General features: G+C 51.9%; 7 protein-coding genes across 7 annotated transcripts; 2 read left to right on the plus strand and 5 right to left on the minus strand.

Moving 5' to 3' along the window:
* Positions 1 to 723: 723 nt before the first annotated feature.
* AA0111_g9084 (hypothetical protein) lies at positions 724 to 2262 on the plus strand (the record flags this gene model as incomplete). The annotated part of the gene is made up of 3 exons (XM_028655603.1): positions 724 to 742; positions 801 to 1601; positions 1658 to 2262. 3 exons carry the CDS (start codon positions 724 to 726, stop codon positions 2260 to 2262), a joined length of 1425 nt encoding a protein of 474 aa, XP_028503297.1.
* A 314-nt stretch (positions 2263 to 2576) lies between these two features.
* AA0111_g9085 (hypothetical protein) lies at positions 2577 to 4094 on the minus strand (the record flags this gene model as incomplete). The annotated part of the gene is made up of 1 exon (XM_028655604.1): positions 2577 to 4094. The coding sequence occupies one exon, from the start codon at positions 4092 to 4094 to the stop codon at positions 2577 to 2579; it is 1518 nt and encodes a 505-aa protein (XP_028503296.1).
* Positions 4095 to 7379: 3285 nt separating this feature from the next.
* On the minus strand, positions 7380 to 9703 carry AA0111_g9086 (hypothetical protein; the record flags this gene model as incomplete). The annotated part of the gene is made up of 2 exons (XM_028655605.1): positions 7380 to 9418; positions 9469 to 9703. 2 exons carry the CDS (start codon positions 9701 to 9703, stop codon positions 7380 to 7382), a joined length of 2274 nt encoding a protein of 757 aa, XP_028503196.1.
* Positions 9704 to 10488: 785 nt separating this feature from the next.
* On the minus strand, positions 10489 to 10962 carry AA0111_g9087 (hypothetical protein; the record flags this gene model as incomplete). Its single annotated transcript, XM_028655606.1, has 1 exon — positions 10489 to 10962. One exon carries the CDS (start codon positions 10960 to 10962, stop codon positions 10489 to 10491), a length of 474 nt encoding a protein of 157 aa, XP_028503298.1.
* Positions 10963 to 17360: 6398 nt separating this feature from the next.
* On the minus strand, positions 17361 to 17664 carry AA0111_g9088 (hypothetical protein; the record flags this gene model as incomplete). Its single annotated transcript, XM_028655607.1, has 2 exons — positions 17361 to 17520; positions 17573 to 17664. 2 exons carry the CDS (start codon positions 17662 to 17664, stop codon positions 17361 to 17363), a joined length of 252 nt encoding a protein of 83 aa, XP_028503314.1.
* Positions 17665 to 18095: 431 nt separating this feature from the next.
* Positions 18096 to 19773, plus strand: AA0111_g9089 (hypothetical protein; the record flags this gene model as incomplete). The annotated part of the gene is made up of 2 exons (XM_028655608.1): positions 18096 to 18560; positions 18736 to 19773. 2 exons carry the CDS (start codon positions 18096 to 18098, stop codon positions 19771 to 19773), a joined length of 1503 nt encoding a protein of 500 aa, XP_028503313.1.
* A 540-nt stretch (positions 19774 to 20313) lies between these two features.
* AA0111_g9090 (hypothetical protein) lies at positions 20314 to 21690 on the minus strand (the record flags this gene model as incomplete). The annotated part of the gene is made up of 2 exons (XM_028655610.1): positions 20314 to 20428; positions 20486 to 21690. The coding sequence occupies 2 exons, from the start codon at positions 21688 to 21690 to the stop codon at positions 20314 to 20316; spliced, it is 1320 nt and encodes a 439-aa protein (XP_028503232.1).
* Between the last annotated feature and the right edge of the window lie 390 nt (positions 21691 to 22080).

Consider the following 22080-nt stretch of genomic DNA (forward strand, 5'->3'; position numbering starts at 1 on the left):
GACAATGATTGGTGTATACGAGATGCACAGTGGGGGAGAAGAATTGCAGAGGCCGGGAGTATTGTGTACTCCAGGATAAGGCTTGCTGGCAATGGCAGAGTGCCTAGGTGGCCTTTGCACGATATGCTTTTGGAATCGGAAATTGCGTGTATCGATCAGGTACCATGTCAGTCAGCAGAATTGAGTTCGCAAACACGGGCAAGTCAGTGGCAGAAACGTGGTTTAAGTGGAGCCCGAGGTCCTGCCGTCGCGTTGTCGCATTCAGGTGACAAGTGCACGCTAGATAAGCGAAGCTGCCGAAAGCCTCCCTCTTTTCCACCCAATCGTGGACCCATCGCCGCCTGCAATGCACTTCGTCACACGTCACTGGTGTGATTGCAGCTCGTTCCGTCGCCTGCTCGCTCTGAGTGGTGCATGCTGAACCGCCAGGGCTTCCTTTCGCGGCGAGGCTGGGCCTAGATAGCAGCAAAAGCTTGCTTGCGCCATGCTGCCGTCCTTGGTGAGGGCCTGCCCACAAAGTCGTCCAGAGCCTCCAGTCATCTCTCCCAAGGCCATAGACATCGTCGGCCCCGCTGCAGCTTTGTCCGAAGCTGATCTGAGATGAGAGTGCGGGAACGGATAGCAGCATAGACTACCAAGAGGCTTCACCGCTGGCAGGATCATCACTGGCAGGATCAACATTGAGCGCATACCACAAGAGCAACATGCTCGCTCTTTGTTGAGATGGCGACTCTATCTCCTGGTGCGTGTGGGCATTGGGGCTATTGGAATATAGTGCGCTGACCAGGTCGCATCCATAGATGTCCGCGACTCTACTCTCAAGTCGCTCAAGCTCACCTGCCCCTCCGCCGAAGTCATCCAGGAACCACAATCTGCGTCGACGGTTGAATCGCCTGTCATGGAGCAACAAGGCTATCCATTTCCCGAAGTTGGCGACGAATGGTCCGACGAGGAGGTCCTGATTCCCAGGCATAGACGGAAGGCGCCCTACATACCACCCCTCAAGTTCGAGAAAGTCACTGCAACGTCGGCCGAAGATACATCGTCGGACGAGTCTGCAGCCTCACCTCGTCCGCACCGACTAAGCGCGACTATCAGCCCCCTCGTACCGCCCAAAAGTCCCTCGCGACCGGACGCGTCGAGGGGCAACAGTCAAGATGACCTCATACAGCGGTACTATTCAGTTACCAAAGAGCGAGATGCGCTGAGAAAAGAGCTACAAAGAAGGAGCATGGGTCCGCATGGCTTACCCGCCAAACGTACTGTCCTGTACAAGTCGGAGGAAAACACTCTGGTGGAAGAGCTGCACGCGCTGCGATACGAGATCCGTATATGGAGCGAAGAGTACTTTGGTGGGTCTGTCAAGGCTTCGAGCAAGCGTCCATATCTGCACAGAGCAAAGGAGCTGTTTGGGAACCTCACAGACAACTATCACATGTATCTAAAGGATCCAGAAGAGCGACCGCTTCTCATACAGGCCTATGTGTGGATGAAGCTGCAACAGAAGATCTTCAACAATTGGCAGAAGGGAAGCGGATATGTCTGGGCAGGAAAGCTGGGGGACAGGAAGCTGCGTGAGATCAACGACACATTGCGCAAAGGTACAATCCCATGTGTGCTTCGATCGGGTTGTGAATGCAATGCTAACAACACCTAGCTGTCAAAAACGAGGCTGAAGCCGAAGAGTACCACCAATGGCGCGCCATGACTGTAAACCTCCTAGTTCCTCAAGTAGACGGAAAATGGCGTCCCACCTTCGATGCTGCGCCCGTCCTAAAACGAATATCCCGCTTCTGCAGTCGTATGCGGCGCAAACTACGGCCCTGGTCTACACATTCCTTGCGCAAAGGAAAGGAACAGCTGGGAACAATCATCTCGGCGTCTGTTGCGTTGGACTTGAAGATGAAGCGTCAGCTTGCCGACTATCGATTCGTTACATTTACTGGTGGTAAGAAGGACCAATACTGGGGCTATGGATTCTATGACAGCGAAATGGAAGACGTGTATGAAGATGATGACGGAAACAGCAGTGGAGGATACGGTGGCAGTGGCAGCGCAAAGGGCAGAAGAGTAGAATTGGCACTTGCGCCTGCACTCGAACGATGTGGTAATGCTAATGGACATGTCTTTGATCAGAGTTTCATGATGGTAAAGGCGGATGTGAGTTGTAAGAGGCTGGAGAAACCAAAGAAAGAGAAAAAACAGCAGCCTAGGTCTAGAGGGAGTGGCAGTAAGGGCTTCTCGCTAACTACGTGGAGGTAGAATTAATGCAACTATGAGACGAATAACAACACACCACTCAGCTTTATATCGGCTCCTTCCCTTTATGTTATCAAGTGTCTTGATTCTTATTGTTTCCTGTCTCCAAGTACTTTACGCCCGTCGGGTTACAGCTCCGGAGTGCGAGCCTCATCGTACAGGAAGGGCCCAGTGATGTTCATGCAGCTGATGCTTACTAGTATGAATGCTGTGGCATAGGTTTCACACAAATCTAGCTTAGTGATGAATTGTGTACACGTCGATGGCCATCCAATATTTAAATGCTCTCACGATTTGGCATTGAAATTGTATGCAGTCTACTCCGTTTTAGGCACGACGTGAACTTCCCAGTCAGCGCCATGCGGGCCCTTGACCGTTTCACGTGGTGTTACGCGATGGAAAGGCCCTTCGTCGTTCGTGACACCGCTCTCTATAACGCCCTTCTTCTCGCCTGTTCGCAGGTACTCCAGGAAGGCAACCGATGTGTCGATGTACTCATGAAGCGCATCCTTGCTGTTCAGGGTTGTACCAGTGACCAACTTCATGATCCAAGGAACGATGAGAGGCGCATCAGTACAAGACGGATGAGCGGTGCCCATCAAGGTCATAAACCATCCCTCCTTTACATTCTCGATGATCTCCTTGACGACATTAAAATGCCATCCCTGTCCATAGAAACCTGTTTGTTTCTCTGTCCACTCTCCGCTCTGCATTACAAGTATTGGTACGTCTATATCTTTGTTGAGTGGTCCTGATCCCTTTCCAGGATCTAATGCAACGCCGCCGTTGATGGACATTTCCTTTGAGCCGGCAGATTTGAGCGCTTGCATCACGCCTGTCGCGCCATATGAGTGGCCTCCGACTGTGACCGCAGACAGGTTGAGACGGTTCTTGAAACCGGGTAAGGCATTGCGCGGTGAGCCAGGCTTGAGGTTCATGATCGGTGCGTCACCTGCATTGAGTTGCGCGAAGAGCTTGATTGTTTCGCTGATCTCAGCTTCACGGAAGTTGAGTTGTGCGGCCTTAAGGTCTAGGTCGGTCATTGGCGGGTCAGCTGCTAAGTCTTTGAGCTTCATGTGCCAGACTTTTCGTTCCGACCCATCAGGACGGTGAATGATAGTACCAGGTCCGCTTCCGTCACGATGTTCGATAGCAGCGACGACATAGCCGTGACTTGCAATGCTCCCAAGGTAGTGAGCATAGCTCTGGCTCATTCCTGCCATTCCGTGCGTGAAAACCATACAGGGAAGCCCTCCGAGATCGTTGCCTCTTTTCAGCTCTTGATGTTCCTGCTCTGCTGCCTCCATAAGCTTTCCAAAGCCGCCTGTGCTACTGCCATCTTCTCCTAGTATCTGTTCAGCGCTGGAAAGTATGGGCGCATCAACGACACCCGGGATGACGGTGCTTGAGCCAAGGAGCCAGAGGGCAAATGTGAAAACCGAAGATAGTTTCGACACGCCAGCAAGTCGAGCATATCCCTCGCCAATGAGCGAGACTGGTTGGGGCAGCCATGGTCGTGCCCATGGTCGCTGACTAGGCGACGCCAAAGGCAGAGAAGAAGGGTAGTATAAAGTGATAGCCAGTGTATCGAGTTCGAAAGCCTTTTCCCCAGTTGCTTTCAGTACGGCATCGTGAATGGTTTTCTTTTGGACCTCGGTCTCAACATCCAGTATGCCAACCTCATGCGGTCCTGTGTAAGTTGGAAGTGGCGAGGTGATTGGGGCTAAGCTAAAGAATAGTACGCCAAAGAGCACACCTGCCGATGCGATGAACAAAAGACGTCGTGGTGTGAGTCGGGCAGGCCGGGGTGCTAGGCGGGCCATCCGGAAGACCATGATTCGCGGCTTGTGGTACAATTCTCTACAAACACGAATGAGAGTTGCCTAGGGTTGGGGAGGACTGCGACGAGAAGCCGGAAATCTGTTATGGGCGTCCCAGATCTATAAAGTAGTATGCGAGATCAACGGGGTAACTGTGGCGTAGCAAAGAAAGATGCTACCCTGTGAAAGTGTTGGCCACTGATGACGTATGCGAGATCGGAGATAAGATTGCCCAGATGGACCATGCAACTGAGTGACACCTCCATCCTCGAACAACACGTACGATACATTTCATCAATAATTGACATGTCACCACATCGTCTGTCGTAACTACGATTGTCTCGTTTTTGTAATTGAGAAGTCGCTCGTTGAACTTCAGTTGGGTCCGGATCGACAACTAAGAGTTGGTGTCTATACAACAGCTACGGTACGACACCACCCATTTCTTCCCTAGGAAAAGGTTAGTAAGAAGAACAAGAGCAGAGCGTGTAAAGTAACGGTTGCAGGCGAAGCTGGGGCTATGAGCTGTTTTCGAAAATGTCAGAAGAGCACAACATCAAGCTCATACTGTAGCGCAATACCCAAGCAGATATTTGATACAAACATTGACCGGCAGCATGGCTTCAGGAGGGTAATGTTGTGACATAATGTGCAAATTCAGCAAGCGTCTCGTCGACAGTTTTTCTGGCATCGATTACATTACCACCAGACTGTCAAGGCAACCACCTGTTTCATCTCATTGCAAATACACGGACTCGATGCTTAGCCAAGATTGTATAAGCGATTGTTCTCTAGAAGCTTACTGCACAGCCATCGCAAAGGAGTAATGGAAGTTGTTGGGAAGAGTGCGTTCGCTATTGTCTCCCAAGATCAAGACAGTGCATCAGATGTAATGCAAATCAAAGCACTAGCTGTGCTGAAGAAAGACATGGAGAACGCATCAGCCGCCGATCGAAAGAATCTGGTCGGCGAAGTCAAGACATTTCGCATAGGCTGAATGAGTGCTTCACAAATCTTCACGATCGTTCCACCGCATATGGCAACCGCGTCCCGAATAACATTTAGGCTGGTCGCATCATCCCTTTCTGAATGATCATCGCTCTTCTACCCTCAATTCGTCTCGATCTCTGTCCGAAATCGCTTACATGTGCATGTGCATATTCCCGCTTACCGATGGGCATGGGACACATAAAACAAAAGTTCCATGTACGAGCGCAGCCTGCATCGCTTCAGGCACGTTCAGAGGTCCGGCTAAATCCAAACGACCTGTCTATTACCCGAGCCACACACTATCTACGCCTTGGCCCTGAAACAGAATCCACAATGAACGTCCCGCTCCGCGTGTACGCCCTGGTAGCTGATTTGCATATGACCAGGGACCTTGAAGTCTTTTACCCGGACGATCTTGTTCGGTTCGGCATATCTACGGATTTGCACACGTTCAGTTCCGGGTTTTGAATAAGGGACGTCTTGGTTCCTGCATATTCAATTTGTTGGTATTATGCGCGGTTGGTTACGTGTAGAGGCGCAGTGCAGACAAAGGGGCGCATTGAGATCATAGCAAGACTTCATCGTAATACGCGCTTCCTGGTCGAATGCTCTGGTGGAGCTGCCATGTGGGTATAGAGTGGAGCACTCCGGTCTGTTTCCTATTCCAGTACCCTTACTCTTACTACCTTAACAGTAAGAACAGGGTGTTTATCAGATCAGATTGTGCACTCTGCTGCTCGCTTCCCCAGATCCTGTGAGCCGCGGACATGTCGATAAGCGTGATGCAAGGTAAGGGCCTTGACACTGCGGACATCATGGCCACTTTCAACACGCTTGCGTAAAAGTTCGTGTACCTACGGTGCACTATCTGATCGATCCGACAGCTTCCATATTCGTCAAAAGTCGTTAAGAGCCTAGATGCAAGCGACCCACCAGCAAACAACTCGCCTCCGATATCAGCACGACACGAACCATATCCACAGTCAGCCTGCCACTTAGTCATTCGGTATCACGGCACTGGTCTCTTTGGGCAATTTCATTGCGAAGGAATCGCCTCAACACATCGGCGCTGTATCCAATTGGGACGACAAAATCCATTTGTTTACATCCTTTTCAGGACGACGCGCTGCGTCTAACCACATGAGCCTATACGCTGCAGGCGCCGCAATTAATATGAACGATATGTCAATCTGCACTATTTCGTGGTCAACCATGTTCTATAGGCAACACGGTCTTGACGAACACCACGCGATGAAAGGCTACAGGAGCGGCTCCGATGCCCTGTTGTCGTCACACTAGTTCCCGTGACGTTTGACTATGGGATCAAAACGTCAAATTAGCCGAAATGTACTGCACGACCTGTCGCGGATCTCCCATGCTGTTTGTCTATGCTTGCGCACGCTGGCGTTGATCACCCGGAATCGCGTCACGCTGTAGTTGCTCCGCTCATGTAATCAAGTTTGGCGTTCATGCAACGGCAATGTTGCTTTTCCCAGAGTTGCCAATCAGCCTACTTACACCAAGCCAACGGCACGGGCGAGCACGTTCGAGCAGGATAAGCCTGCGAATCCCATAATAAGCTGCCATGTAGATCGTCAGGGTCCGATCTGTGCTCGTTAGGAAGGTAACAATCATAGGCACAAGGAACCGTATAGGCTAAGGGGATGCGCCATGTACCTGCATAGCTCAACGCGAGGGTTATATAATCAGTCACCTCTTCTCAAGTCATAATATACAGCTGGATATAGGTAAATCAAACACGAAAGGCAATAAAGATGATGAGGATGGCGGTGTGGTTATATTGATTGATTTTGTATGGCAGTGATCGCATGCATCTTTTGATAGTGGAACAAGATTGACACAAACAAACATTAATGCAGTGGTTCCAACATCCAATGGTGATTAATTTCGTACTCTCTGTGATAGACACTTCTCCTTTCCAACATAGGAGACGATTCTTGCGCAAATGTTATAAAACAGATCTATGTAATGAGACGAAAGTGCGCCAACGAGATGCACATAAGCGAGCCGACGAGAAGCTGACGCAAAGAAAACCGAAACGTGCGAAACCAAATGGAACGCCTCCGACTTTTGGCCTCCCATTGGCAACGGGACAGGAAGTAGATACACAAGAAAAGAACATGACTCGTCAATATATACATCGAATGCAATGTTGTCGTTGTTAACGTGACAAGAAGCATAGCCAGCCATGCTTCATAAGCCTCCCGGGCTTCAGTATAGAGAGACGCTGTTGATGAGACTATTATTAAGGGCGCCGTGATGATGGATTGTTGATGGTGGTGTTTTGATTTACATTTGCGAAGTGGTGGATGTGTTGCGTGGTGGTGCTGGGAAGAGGCTTAGCATAGGGGAGCGTGCCTGTGCTGTGGTCGCTGAGCGATTGCGTAGCTTGGCCGATTGATCCTCGTTTGGGACAGAGACAGAAAGTAGTTTGGCGGCACCGTCAGACAAAGCTTGCTTGTGTTGACGTGCTGAAGTACGAGCAGAGCGCTGCGACCCTTGACGCGCAAGATCGAGGGATGACTTGAGCTCTTCTTCGACAGTGGGATGATTCGTAAGTTGCGAGCCACGTCGAGCCAGATCAAGGGAAGCCCTGAGCTCAGTCTCAATAGAGCTGCGAGATTGCTCCTCATCTTGTGGCACTTCGTCGTCTGAAGCGAAGAATGTTCGCCCTTCCAGAGTGCGCCCTGGCGGTGTAACATCATCGTCTTCCTTGTCCTGGTTAAGAAACGCAATCTGCTCCGATAGTTGATCACCTGCTAGACTGTAGCCAAGTGATTTTCGGCTACGACGAGAAGGAATCAGCTCTGGCACACTTCCTGCAGAACTCGCCGAACGCCGTACAGGGGAGCTCCAGAGACCAGAGCCCTGGACGGAGGACATAAGGCTACTATCGTAGGAGCTTCGTCTGCTAAGTCGGACACGACTACTACGAGCCGAGCTAGTTGCGCTTTGGCTTGCGTCAAGCATTGGAAAGTGCCGATCGGAACCAGCGTACTCGTCAAGCAGATCCTCGTAGGTGACTTCTCTATTATCTTTGTACTCTTGAGGGACGAGGAGAGAGGGGCTGAGTATGAAGCCAGTATCGCCACTAAAGCGGTTGGCATTGAAAAATCCTGATGGTGTTGGTGGTAGTCCAGTACCCATGGTAGATGTGGATATCGCAGAAGCTGGGACAAGCTCTGGTACACTCCCTGTGCTAGGAACAAGTAACGACGAGCGGAAATTGTCAGAAGCGAAGCGCTCTCGATCAGCGGACGTGATTCTCGAACTGTCATTGTTCGCTTGCTCAGCAGAAGGTGTTTCGCAACAGCGTACACCGTCATCAGATGCACGATCCCACTCAAAATCACAGTCAGCTTCGAGTGCGTTGTCATAGATATAGTCAACGTCTTCTTCCCATGACTCCTCTATTGCGCGCCATGTGTTCGACTGGCGACGATGAGTAGGCCTCCGAATGGACATTCTCCTTGGGATACTACCCGAGCCCAATGTATCTGACATCTGTGATGAGGGTCGCGAGACAGACGGCGCTGCCCTCGGCGAGGCAGGAGATTGACCCCGACCGTGTGCTCTGGAGGTGACCGGTGATCGAGGGCTCTGGAAGGAGAACGATCCAAAATAGGGTGATCTTGGCGAAGTTGGGGTCTTAAGCGGCGGCTGTGGTGCAGGTCTTGGGCTGACAAACCTTTCTGGTTCCTCAGCGACATCTGCGAGACTAGGGCTAAACGATGGCGGTGTGGTTGCGTGAATAGCTGAGTCATCAGGCGTTGTTACTGCATGGCCGAAATACGACGAGTCCTCCAGTATTTCAGGTATTATATCCGGTGTGGATACAGCCGATAGCGCAAACGAGTCCCAGATACCCGACTCTCGCTTTGATCGAGACGATCTACGTGGGACTGATCCTGATTCTTCGTATGCGAGCTCAGGTGTACCAAAAGGAGGTCCAAGAGGAAGATGGGGTGACTGAAGAGGCGCCTGTACCGAGGAAGATGTGTGAGTATGTTTACGAGGGCTGACACCAGGCTGGGAGAAACTCTCTATGGACCGGGCTAGGCGAAGTGGTCGCCGCGACATTGGAAAATGGGGTGCATTTTCCGACTCGTGGCGTGCTTCTGGACTGCGGGGCGGTGACCTAAAGCCAAGGGCAGATGAGGATCTATCCTCTCCAGTTGCAAGGTTCTCAGAAGAAAAGTTCCTAAAATGGAGGCTATCGGTTGGTGTATCAGGGAGTTGCTTTTCGAGAGCAGCAATTTGATGCCGATCGGTGTGGGAGAGGTGCTGAAAATCGAATGGGCTGGAAATACGGCTTATTAGGCTTGGACCTTGTATGATGGTAAGCATGTAGGCTCGGTATTGGGAAACTGCCACTTACCAGCATCCTCAGCTTGGCTGTTGAACCTTTTGCTCTTTCGCAAGATTGATGATCGCCTCTCGTTGGCGTCCCCTTCATATTCATCGACGTTAATCATGGGCGTCTCACTCAGCCTCTTTCCCTTCTTGCCACGGAACAAAGATCTCCTCGATCCAGTTGACTCTTTATGGCTTCTGTTGCCTATTTGTCGATGTCCAGGTGGTGAGCCATGCCATGAACCTTCATGTTCAGCCATTTCGGAATGGCTAAGAGACAGTAATGAAGGAGTTAAAGACGTCGCGGTATTACTCCTTGACCGCAAGTTAAACACGGAGCTTCGTCTGGCCGGATAGGCTCTGGGTTGCTGTTCAGGCGAATGCATACCAGCATGAGACGAGTGCGTGGGATACTGTTCCAGCCAAGACTCTGAACTTGTGGTGGGAAAGTTAGGCCCGGTGGCCTGAGAGTCTACAGATGACTGTCGAGATCGAGAGGCATCAGTCTTATGGAATGAAAACATGGTTCCACAATCCAGAGGAAGTCAAGGAAGATAGGGTCTAATACAAGCAATGCGAACCGAGTAATGCTAGTATGGCGTGTGCAGGTCCCCACAAGTGGCCGGCAAATGTAGTTATGGCAACAACCATTGAAGTTGACAGGATATTCTGGGGAAACCTGTCGCGCGCACGCGAGCTCGGATGTTGTGAGTTGGAATGCCCGGGTTATTCGCCTACTGAAGGCGTTAGCGAAGTATGCGAAGGACTTGCCATTGGTACACAAGACCTGTGAGGGGTTGAGTTGGACGAGGCGAGATGGTTGAACTTGGGCCCGGTCTAGGATACAGGCGCGACAAAAGAGGGTAAAGGTATAGTTGAGATGCAATAACAGTCAAAGTAATATATGCGTACCTGGTCAGGTAGATAACTTATTTGCAGGGGAGTAGAGAACGCAAGAGCCTGGTCACGGACCACTGCAGGGCGATGGCTGATGAAGGGGTTCTGCCCTTCTGTGTGGGAATAAGACGAGGATGTGGTCAAGGAGTTAGGGTCGAGTGAAGGTTGGCGAACTGCACAGACCGAAGTGAGACAAACGGTGGTTGCGAATCAGAATGAGTGGTGGATGGTCCAGGTAGCTGAGCAAAGATTCGAGTAGGGATTGTAGTTGCTGAAGAGCGATCATTGGCATATCCCGTAGTATTGCATGCCGTGACACGGGAACAGGATGCTTTGTGGCCGGTAAAGTAACAACAGGTGTTGGGATGATCTCACTATGTAGGAACATGGCCGGCTTGGTCGAGCAGCGGAGAGTATGTGGAGAAGATGGAAGGTGCTCAGTGTGCTCCACCAGGTTAGTGACATCTAGGACGAGCAGGGACAGGGCTTGCTGCGCGCAAGCAGGAGTGAAGGACATGGGTGTCTGCCGCTGAGTGACGGCGCCTGAGCGTCTGTTAGTGGCTGGGGGAGAGCGGAACCAGGGGTGTTGGAGACGGGGGATGCCCGACTTCACAGGGCTCATGAGCCACTGACGATGAGTGCACCAGTGAACGCGGCCCGACAGGTCGGCCTGCGCAATATAACGTCGCAGGGGCCGTGAAGACCGATGCTGATTGGACATGTCAGCGAAATAAACGGTTAAATCTGCTGCATATCTGCTTTGACCACATCTAGGCCCGCTTTGCTACGAGGACGTGAGCTCCAATTTGCTTGGGATGCCGGCCGTTTGTTGTTGTGCACCCGAGAAGGATTCGACAACGCGTAGCAAGACATGTTGTGGCTGAAGCCCGTTGTCTTGCTGTTGTGTCCGCGCACAGCAAATATTTCGTAACACAGGACGCGTAAATTGTGCTGAGAATACGAGCAAGTATTCATCCACAGGCGGGGAATGGAGGATTTTGGTGGTTACATATAGCATTTGTGCTATTAGTGCCGAACAGTGCCGGTTCGCGTTTTCAGGCGGGCACGGCGCAATGCCTGCAGGGTTAGGCCTTGCCTGTGCCATGCGCCTGGGCATGCATAACGCCTCAGCCTCGACATGTCTGCCACTCTGACCTGGCTGTCTGGCTAAGCATGTCGACAAGAGGCGCAATTATCGTTCTAAGTATTGGTGCATCCTGTAGTTGCATGCCAGCGTGGATCAATAAATCTGTCACAAAGGGATCGCGATACGCGTTCGCGCTGAGACGAAAGGCTAGAGCAACGTCCCATCTGCAGATCTTCGCTCGTGAGACGGCGGAACCTGAAACAACCGAAGACAGCCCCTACACCGTGGCCGAAGATGTGTCCAAGGACTCGATACCCCGCCTCACTCAGACGTCTCAATCTACACAGGGCTCGTCGGTGGATCGATCCGAATCGTGAACAGCCCTCATCGAGGTCAGAGTACTTGCGATGATGTGTCGGAGCCCAGGCAAATCCTAAACATGTTTCAGAGCCTCTTGACACCCACGGTCGAGTTCTGGCTATCGTGGGTTGTGAGACCATGGTGGTCTGCCTCTTCGCTGCTCTCTAACAGATTCAGCGTGCACAAGATACGACCTCGGCCGGGTCGCACGGCCAGCGAAGCATAACCTCGAGATTGCAACGCTTCTGAATACGGCTGATGTTGCAACGCCGCCTGCTCATATCATGTTGTGATGTGGTCGCGTGCAATGGAAGTAGAGGCTGTAGATCTTCGCATCAGCTGCTGTACAACAGCGCCATTCGAGTCTGCACAAAGACGTGTGACAAGCGCGTATCCCTACATTTTTTTGTTCTTCCTGGAAGATGCACTCGTAATGAGGTCCAACGCTCAAGGCATAAGCCGTGTGGGGGTTTGTGGGCCGTCTGCTTCGACTTCAGCTGCATAGATGCGAAGCAAGCACACCGACAAATTCCGTAGCGCCCGGTAATGGTGGTACTGATGTCAGTTCCGTGTGCAGTTGTAAAGACCCAACAAGTAGCATTGCGAGTTGTTGGGCTGTGATTTCTCCGAAGCTGGGGTGAAGGTTCTCTCACGTGCGCTACTCTGCCAAGGATACACGTGCTGTGGAAGAACCTCGGGTTCATCTCATCATCATCACTGTCCTGTTACCCTGCACACGACTGTGCACAGCGTCTCCTATCACTGCCCGAGCTGGACACATCTCCAGTCTCCAGTCCCTAGTCTCCAGAGTCCCAGTGGTTCTTGGTCGCTGCGTGGTTCCCCTTGTTCCTGCAGTGGTCGCTCATGGCCGACCATAGATCGGCGAGAACCACTCGGAGCCTCCACCCTGCTGCTTCTCCCACGCACTGGCGGCCCACGTCTTACGCACCACGCCTCTGCGCGTCCAACAACGTTCTCCTATCAATCCTCTTCCCGTTATAGATGACGTTAGGTGCATGACGACTGCGCTACTTCCTCACGAGAACCTCTCTAGCGGGCTCGTAAGTCCTAGGTTCGGCGCCCGAACTTCCGGACACAATCTTCACCGGTGTATCCACATGGCTATCCATGCGCTGTGGTCCGCTTCCATGGAAACCGTCTGCACACGGCAATTACCTCATTGCGTCCAATTATAGGTGCTCGTCTTCGCTCCACTTTCCACTCGTCTCGAGGCACTGAGCATCGGAATTGAGGTTATCACCCAGGGACATGCTGCCATTGTTAGGGAGCAACTGCCGTGCAACTCGTACCTGTTCTGCTACATTGCTCCCGTGCAGCGTACCTAGGTCTGCGTTTCCCGGACCTATGTCCACGCGAAAACCTTGTTTCCTGTACCTGCAGGTCGTCCGCTCTGCCGTCTAACCATTTTCGTCAGACCGGCAGACTCTAGTTGGAACCGTCCATACCCCCACCTGATCGTTTGCCCCCAACCTCAACACTAAGTAGAGCATCTGCGTCATTCAAGGATCTTTACTCCTACGGAATCGAACGTGGATTCAATGAAGCCGATACCTAGAGGACCTCGCATTCGGCTCCGCTCTCACTAGTAAGCTGTGGTTTCACCATCGAGACATACAAAGTGTGACGGCTGTTGACAGCTGTAGCCACGACTTCGTCGAGTGAACAATCTGACTGCCATAGAACACTAACATGGAAACGTCGGTTGTTCTCGTATGGCATCTTACATTGTATGCGAAAACTATCTTCGTGCAGCCTCCTGAAGACCATGGGAGATACTTAGCAAGTTCTATCTCATGACAGCTATAAATACAAACATCCTCCATACAGCAACTGCGATGGTACGTAGCGGATGGCTCCGAACTGAGAACTACTCCGCCAATGAAGCGAATGTGGCGTTTCGCTTATCAACCTTGGCAACTGGCGGACATAATGGCCTTCCATCCCAGTGGTTCAACGCGGGCATTTACAGCCACAGTCGTACCCGCCTCAACAGGAGAGGCTCTCGCTTTCTCATACAAACGGTGCACTTGCGGATGAGTCGAACCTTATCTCACAATCTGTGGAGACGGCAGCGGATAGAAGACTTCGAGTATTCGTCCGATCCGATCTGATAGGTCCACTGACGCATAGTCCAGAACGCCGTCGAGATCCGGAGCAAGAGATAGAGTTCGCTCCAGACCAAGGACCTATTCGCGAACAGAAGTACCTGGTTGTCGGTTGAAGAGCCACTCCCACACGAAGCAAGCGACCACTGCCTAGGTACATAAGTCTATCGATAATCCGCACTCTAATCCTTCCAGAGCCAGAGTGCGGGACAACGCCAAGGTCCAGACGACAGTCAGCTGCGACTTTTTATTTGAGGCGTCAAGGTCATCATGCACGAATGCTCCCAACGACCTATCTGAGTTCTGGCCCACAGTTTCTTGTCATACGTAGAGGTCAAATCTTCAAGGAGCATGGATTTGCAGCTCGGTCACGGCACGTCTTGAGCATAGTTTCGCCATTGAAGTATACAGTAGTCAACATCACATGGGTCAGGCTATCTCTCCTCCTCATGCAGACCGTTCTTTTGTTTTCTTGATGCACGGCTGAAGGAGAGAGGGGCAATATGCATTGGACGGGAACTCCGCCGTTATTCAACAATGCTCCAACCCAGGGTCCAGAAAATCTTGCCTCGCTCTCTTGGTCTCGCACTACCCGTTGATGCCCAAAAGCACGAAGCGTAAGTCCGTTCAGATGCAGAGGTACTTTGAAAGCTGCTCCGTTGCTATTGGATGGCGTGTATGAAAGGCCAACGACGGAAAATCTACCACACCGGATGCCAGACCAATTGATATATTTGATGCAGTCATACAGACACTACACGGCCGAACGGGTGGAACGGTGATTACAGATGGAATGAATAGAAAATCCGCCAATCAACGAGTCCTTCACGCCTGATATACGCCACATTCGCAGACCTCTGCCTGTGCTTGTTTGTGTCGTCAGGAACAGGCGATACCAACTGAGGAAGCCGTGGCGATTTTCCTATGCACATCTCAGGTTCATCTCTTAAAGGCGCGCTGGTGGCCCACGGGCCGTGAGACATGGGTCACAATCCTTCGGTTGGCGATCGAAGAGCCACCAACACACTCTGAGCCGTGCCCCGATGTGAACTGCAGACTTCATCACTGGTCAAGGCGCACGATGCACAGCGGTCCCGTGATGCACAATCTGCCTCGGTTGGCCCCTTGAAAGGGCAGGTGTATGGCAGGGCCAAAAGGGTTTTCTTTGACGATCCAACAAGTGTGGGTATCGACGCAAGGCCAGACGCGTGCATCGGATGACACATCTAAACGAACATGGCTTTATTTCCGACCGCTTTTTGCTTTGTCCATTGGTCTTACCAGATGTATTCATTAGTGTCGCAATGCTCGCGTGAGTATTGAGTTCCTCTCTTACCATGACGTCGTCTTCAACATGACAGCACTGCACTTGAGAAGTGTAACGTATGCAAGGTACATAACTTTTACCAACTGCCATTCTGGTTTCAGAAATGTCCTTTTTTCTAGAAAGACCGATACTATGTCACTGGTAAGAGCTACAACTGCCGTTGGCCAGTGCGGCCGCAAAAAGCAAATGTCCACATCAAGCCACAAAGCGAGTGTCATTTCGTTTGCGAATTACGCAAGGCGTTGCAATATGCACGATGGCAATCTCGTCCTGCAGGTACAGCCGCGATGACAATACACGAGGTCCAGACCATGCTTCGACCTCTGAAAAGAAAAGGGACATATGGTGGGTGGCCAGCTCGGATATCGAACTTGGATGTCTTTCATGTCACTAGGCTGGATTCTTACACCGAAATAGTGGTATCTGAGTTCATTGTTTTTAGAAGAATCAATGTATACGAGATGGATCTAGACCACTAATTCCCAATTGACATCCGCGTGCAGTAGGGTAGGTTTTCATCGGACTGTTCCGTTGCTGATTGTTGGTAGCCAGGCAACCGGTCCAGACGATACATCGAAGCATGTCTCACGTTGAAGATGTGGTCTGACAGTTCAAGGATATGCTGCACGGACATGTACCATGTATACTGCGAGTAGTCTAGCCAAGCAATAGACAACTACACAGTGTTGTACATCTGCCGAAAACCTGCCGAGTGCCTTTCTCTCTTAGCGTCGTACGTCTTGTATATACACTGCACAGTACGTGTCTGGCTTGCTAATCCCTGCGCATCCAAGCAACGTTCTTGACCAAACTTTTGCAACATAGTTCCGGAAACGATTTGCTCTCCCTAGACAAGCAGATCTACGGCTAAAACATTACCGAAATCGATAAACGGATACATGAAGCCGTCCCCAAAGGCCGAAAGTATCAGTGAACACGGGTAGAAACGTGCACAATGCGGGGTCTGCCTGTCCGAAGACAGGCCGTCGATTGCACCGACTGGATGATGGGTTACCCTCCGTTTGTGTCGCTGATCGAACCCCCCCTGGAGCGAACAAGTTCCCTGTATCCCCAGTTCGTGGTGAGTTTGAGATACAGGGCATTTTGAGGTGACGGATCCGATATACTTCAAGATCCAGAGATCCAGATCCGGAGATATCGCTGAGTCTGGCCCATGAGAGTAGGCGGTAATACGGTTCTTTACAGCTTGCTGCCTGACGTACAAGCGTGAACCCTTTGCATTGTTGTTAAACGCCGATTTGAAGCAGTTGAGTGGTTCCGCAACGCAGTGCGGGAGGAGATGACGACTAACGCGTTCTTGTTGGGACAATGAGACCGAGGATAGGTAGCTCGGTCGTTATTGGCGTTAGTCGTTGCCTTGCAGTACTGCAGGCGTTTGAATGAGGCAATCATGACTTCGCACTGACAATCCTCGGGACCCAGGGGGGTGATCTTCAAGTACCGAGCGCGAGCGCAGGGCGGAAGATAAGGCTGACGTGTTCGTTGGGGAAACTTCGGGATTTGCAAGCAGAGTATCAGTGCGCATTACATGGTTTCTCCTATCTCGAAGAAGGAGATGAGTTGCGTGTCGAGGAAAGTGTGCCTGTTAGAACAGAAAGAGTGGGTGACATGGTCGTGAAAATCGATCGCCATTCGACAAGGTGAGTGAAGAGCTGGATCGATGAGTGCAAGAAACTGGCGGTAAGTAAGACATGGTTAGAAACACATAACCGCGATGACACAACGTAGCTCCTGCTTTGACAGGCGCGTTGTTGGAGCTTTCTAGGTTGATAAAATGAGAGTACGCCTTTGGACTTGACCATAGCTGCGGGACATGATTAGATTGATACGATGGACGCATTTGCTTGGTACAATCCTGCTCTTAGTGTATTGTTTCCTGCTAACGATTTGGGGTGCTTGGACATGTTGAGCCAGACGTCATCGTTGTCGTCTTTGGGTCTTCCATCAGCGACCCAGCAGTGTAGGAGGGGCAAGTGTGAGTTATGGTAGTTTTGCTTGCTCGTTCTGTGTGGTATTCCATATATACAATCCCGCAGTAACGAAGCCTGAATCAACCGGTACGCCCTTGTTCTGCATGCGCTTCCTCTTGCTGCCAGTTCCTAGTGGTGGCCCTCATCGTGGTGAGCGTCCTTGTCATTGAAGAACAGTTGCTCGGCAACAACGTATCCGGCGAATGCGACGGTGGCTATTCCGAGGCCAGGGAAGGAGCCCTTGAAGCGGTTGAAGCGGGAGAAGGGTCCGGTGTATCGCCATTGCTCACTGCAAAGATAAGTATGTGCGGCATCAGGCGGTTTTGTGGATTCAAGCGTACTATCGGGCCCATGGGTCACCCTTTGTGCCGTTCGCGGAGGCAGCGGCGAACTTCTTGGGGTCGAAACCGGTGATGGAGGGGCGTGGTGCCATGGTGAAGGAGCTGGGGCGGTCAGCAATGGTTGCGCGTCACGGACAAGATATCAATTGAGCACGTGAAGACCGGGTGCGTACTTTGTAAGCCTCGTGAGCGGCTGATGCGAGGCAGGGCGTTTGGAGAAGCTGGCGTTGTTCGTTCCTTGACCTCGAGCAGTCGCATCTCTCGATATCTTGGCGAGCGATCATCGCGCACGGCCTACACACGTAACTGCGGTTGCTCTCCCCACACCACGCATACAACTCCCGCAACCCATCGCTAGCAACAAACCGGACGCGCCCGCATTCCTCCGAGACAGTCTGTCACTCTCGCAGGCTCTGACTGAGCAACCAAGGCTCCCCTATCATTTGACCCACAGCACGAGCACCCACCAGATCCTCGACACCTACCACACGCGAATCGCTGCAACAACTAGAACAGCTCCACGATGCCGCCTCACGGGGGCCGGTTTCCCGGTCACAACCTCTCGAATCCTTTCGCACATCTCTCAGGCCCAATACCACAGCAGCAACAGCCAATGCACCAACAACACCAGCAGCAAAACATACAACACCCAGGCTTCGGTGGCGGCAACCAGGCCCACAACCTGAATCTCTTCAGTCAACATCAAGGCGGCTTCCAATCAAATGCAGCGCTGGGCGGTGCGTTAGGAGCGGCAGGTCTGGGAGCGGCGGCAGCAATTGGCGGGGCAGGCGGAGGGACAGGACTCGATGGACATGAAGCGCGTATGCGCTTCGCCCATGGCGCACAAATACAGGAGAACGCAGCTCGTGGTCAAGATGGCGCTAAAGGCATCGCAGGGCAGCGGATACGAGAAGTTTGGCGGTCAAACCTACATCAGGAAATGGATATGCTGCGCTCGCTCATCGATCAGTACCCCTACATCAGCATGGTCAGTATACCACTCTCCTACAGATCGGTCGGACAGCTCTTGTATAAGAGCCTTGTCTGATACGTGTAAAGTCTGTCGCTAAACATGGCGAAATGGCTTCTTTGAACCGTCTTGAAGTAGTTCCTATTCTGCTTGACCTTCCCCTCTATGAACTTTGCGCTCATTCTATGAACAGGACACCGAGTTTCCCGGTGTTGTCGCACGACCTATCGGAGACTTCAACTCGAAAGCCTCCTATCACTACCAGACAGTGCGTTGCAACGTCGACTTGCTCAAGATCATTCAACTTGGCGTCACTCTTTTCAACGTCCAAGGCGACATCCCGCCATCACATCTCGACATCTCAGAACTAAACTACAAGCCAAAGTCGATGCAGCGATATGCGAACAACATCGTTGTCTGCCCATGCACATGGTCGTTCAATTTCCAATTCTCTCTCGAAGACGACATGTACAACGAAGAGTCAATACAGATGCTAAAGAAATCTGGCGCCGATTTCGAAAAGCATAGGGACCAAGGCATTGATCCTCAAGAGTTCGGCTCGCTGCTCACAACATCCGGAATGACTCTGTCCGAGGATGTCAACTGGATATCGTTCCATTCTGGCTATGACTTCGCTTACATGCTGAAGATGCTCACTTCGAAATCACTACCCGAAGATGAGGACACTTACCGCAAGCTCGTTAACGTTTTCTTCCCCAAGTTACTGGACGTCAAGTATCTCTGGCGGCACGCGAACAACCTTGTCAGGCGCGGTGTTATCGGATCGACTGCAACCAACATACTCAACAACCTGGGCACAAAATCAGGCCTTCAAGATCTCGCTGACGAGCTTGGCTGCCAGCGTGTGGGAAACTCGCATACAGCAGGCTCTGATGCGTGGCTAACGGGTGTTGTCTTTTGGGAGATGAAGAAGAAGATCTTTGATGGAACAGTTCCTGACGAGATGAGCGGCCACATGTGGGGTCTTACCGGCGTTGGTCCACCAGCCAGTGCGACGGCGCAGGCTGCTGTTCTCGCTGCACAGGGTGCTTCACAGGGTCTGACAGGCTTCCAACAAGGTGTCAACAACACTTTCTATCCCGGTAACGCAAGACACGGTGTCGACGGACCAAGTACGCCCACCAACCACCCAGCGGGTCTCGCATCAAACACCCCTGGACCAAGCGGCATGATGACACCAGGAGGATACGGCGGATATGGCAACAAGTAGAACGGTGGCTATAACGGCGGCTACTATTGGAACGGGGAGTAGTATCCCAATGTGCCTCAGTCGTTCAACGGTCCGCATGCTAAACCTCTGTATAATCCCGCTTATGGTGGTCATTACTACGGTGGTTATGAAATCAACTGGTATACCGGCCACCGAGGTGGTGACGGGACGAAAGCGCCATAAGGGGCGTGGACACTTAGGGCTGGTCACAATGTAGGAAGTGATTGTCGGCGTCATGGGGATGGTTCAAAACGGCCTCGAACGGGCTGGCGTAGAGATAGTATTGTACGATACCCGGGGTTAGTGGTTAGTATGCTGCGAGTGCGGACCATCTTTTGATAACATGGTTAATGTCATTATTGCGTCCATCCATGACCCGTGCGTATTCAACGTGTCTGAAATCGAGCAATACTCTCAATTCTTCGAATTCAACTGTTGTGCTTGCCAAACACAGTAGGCGATTTGTGCAAAACAGAATCGAATTCGCTTGCACAAAGCAAGAATGCGGTTTCGGAGCTTGTCCGCCATACCAAAAGGCATCTACATGTTGAACCTCGTCCTCTTCTTCTCCATACGTCCCTTCCATTGCCATTCCTGGCCGCTCTTGAACTGGATTCCGCGATCTATCCTGCGAAGTTTGAGTGTCATTCGGGGACTGTAGTCGTCGTTAGCCGCTTATCCCAACTTGATCAATCGTCAAAGTGAAACTTACCCAATCTCTTGCATACCCACTTTGACGTCCTCAACGCCTGGGAGTGGCTTGCCATCAGACCCCAAGATGGGTTTCTCGCTCTCGCGCTTGTCACGGAAAACATAACGATGCCTTCGCACGAAGATGTAATCACGCTGGTTGTGTAGTGTGAGGACTTGGCGGCCTTCCAGCTCAGGCTTTGCAGGGAACATGTTCTGGAAGAGGTGTGCTGTGAGAATACCGAGCGGTGTCTTGAATTGGTTCAGGATCAGCTCAGGGTAGTGTCCTGTGTCGTTCGCGTGCCGGGGCAGCTTCTTGCCCTCGACCCAATTTGTGAGGGAAAAGTGGAAATGGGGGCCGTCTGGAAGAGTGACGATATCAAGTCCGTCAGGCTTTTTCTCGTGTTCGGCTTGCATCAGGATAACAAGCGCCGTGTACCCTCTTGCGCTGGCGAAACCGGCAATCTCCTTCACGCTGTACTTGTGGGCGTGGACGTGTTGCGTCCGTCTTATGTAGGTGCTGTTGGGGAAGAGCGAGGTGAGGATTTCGGCCTCTTTGTGGAGCGTCGAGTTGATGCTTGTTGTTATCAGGATCTGTGGGTCGTCGGTACGAGGGTTGAATATGGACGGGAACTTTTGCTTCAGGAATTCGGGTGATAGCTCGAGGTTTGTCGCGGTGGATGTAGCGCTGGGACTGGATGCGCGTTTCCCAGGCTTAGATGAGGCGGCGTCTGAATCTAGGTCGGAGTCGTCTGAATCGAGGTCGGATTCAGGCTCAGATTCGTCAAGCATGCTGTCTGCTTCGTCGTCCATGTCATCGTTGTCGTCGTCGTCACTGTCACCCTCCTTTGCTTGGTCGCGCTTCTTCAATTTGGCTAGTATGCCCTCCTCTTCGCCCTCGTCTCCCTCCTTCTGCGCGGCCTCGTCTTCCTCCACCTTTCGCCGCTTTGCGAGTCTTTCCACGTCTATGGCCCATCCCAGCGCATCCTCCTCGTCACCGACGGGTTCATCCCACACACGCTTGCTGTCGATAGTCGCAGGCTTGTTCTGTGCTAGTCGTTCTTCGCGGAGGGCTGGGTTTTTGTCTTCTTCTCGCTTGCGACGAAGTCTGGCGTCTCTCTTTTCCGATTCACGCGCTTTCTTAATCGAGAGGAACGCGGCCTGTCGGCGCAATTTGTTCTTGGGCTTGAGACCCGAGGCGGTGTTGGGGCTCTTGGAGAAGGCCATGCTGGATTCGAGTCGCGCTGCTCGTGTGGTGGTTCTAAATGTCTTCCCAGGTTACCTGAAGACGAGTTTGGGAGTGCACAATGTTGAAGGTCCTGGCCGTGTCCAACTTTTCGGTGGAGCCGCGGCCTGTGCTTTTCCGCAATCTTGGCGCGTCACACACCGGCAGAGATCCCACCATGTTGCAGCATGCCATTTCAAGGCTCGCGACTTGTACTATATCTGTAAATATTAAACCCCTGTCGCTCATTAGTTTTCTCTTGTCGGATGCAAGAGACTAGCCGTAGTATATGCGCCGACTAATTCAATTGCTGCGCGTCCCTCCATCTGCCTCGCGCCTCTCTTTACGTAGACCCTTATATCGTGCCCCACCTCCGCCGACTCATCCCACCA

This window comes from Alternaria arborescens (assembly GCF_004154835.1).
Source record: "Alternaria arborescens strain FERA 675 chromosome Unknown contig_25, whole genome shotgun sequence".
NCBI classification, from domain to species: Eukaryota; Fungi; Ascomycota; class Dothideomycetes; order Pleosporales; family Pleosporaceae; genus Alternaria; species Alternaria arborescens.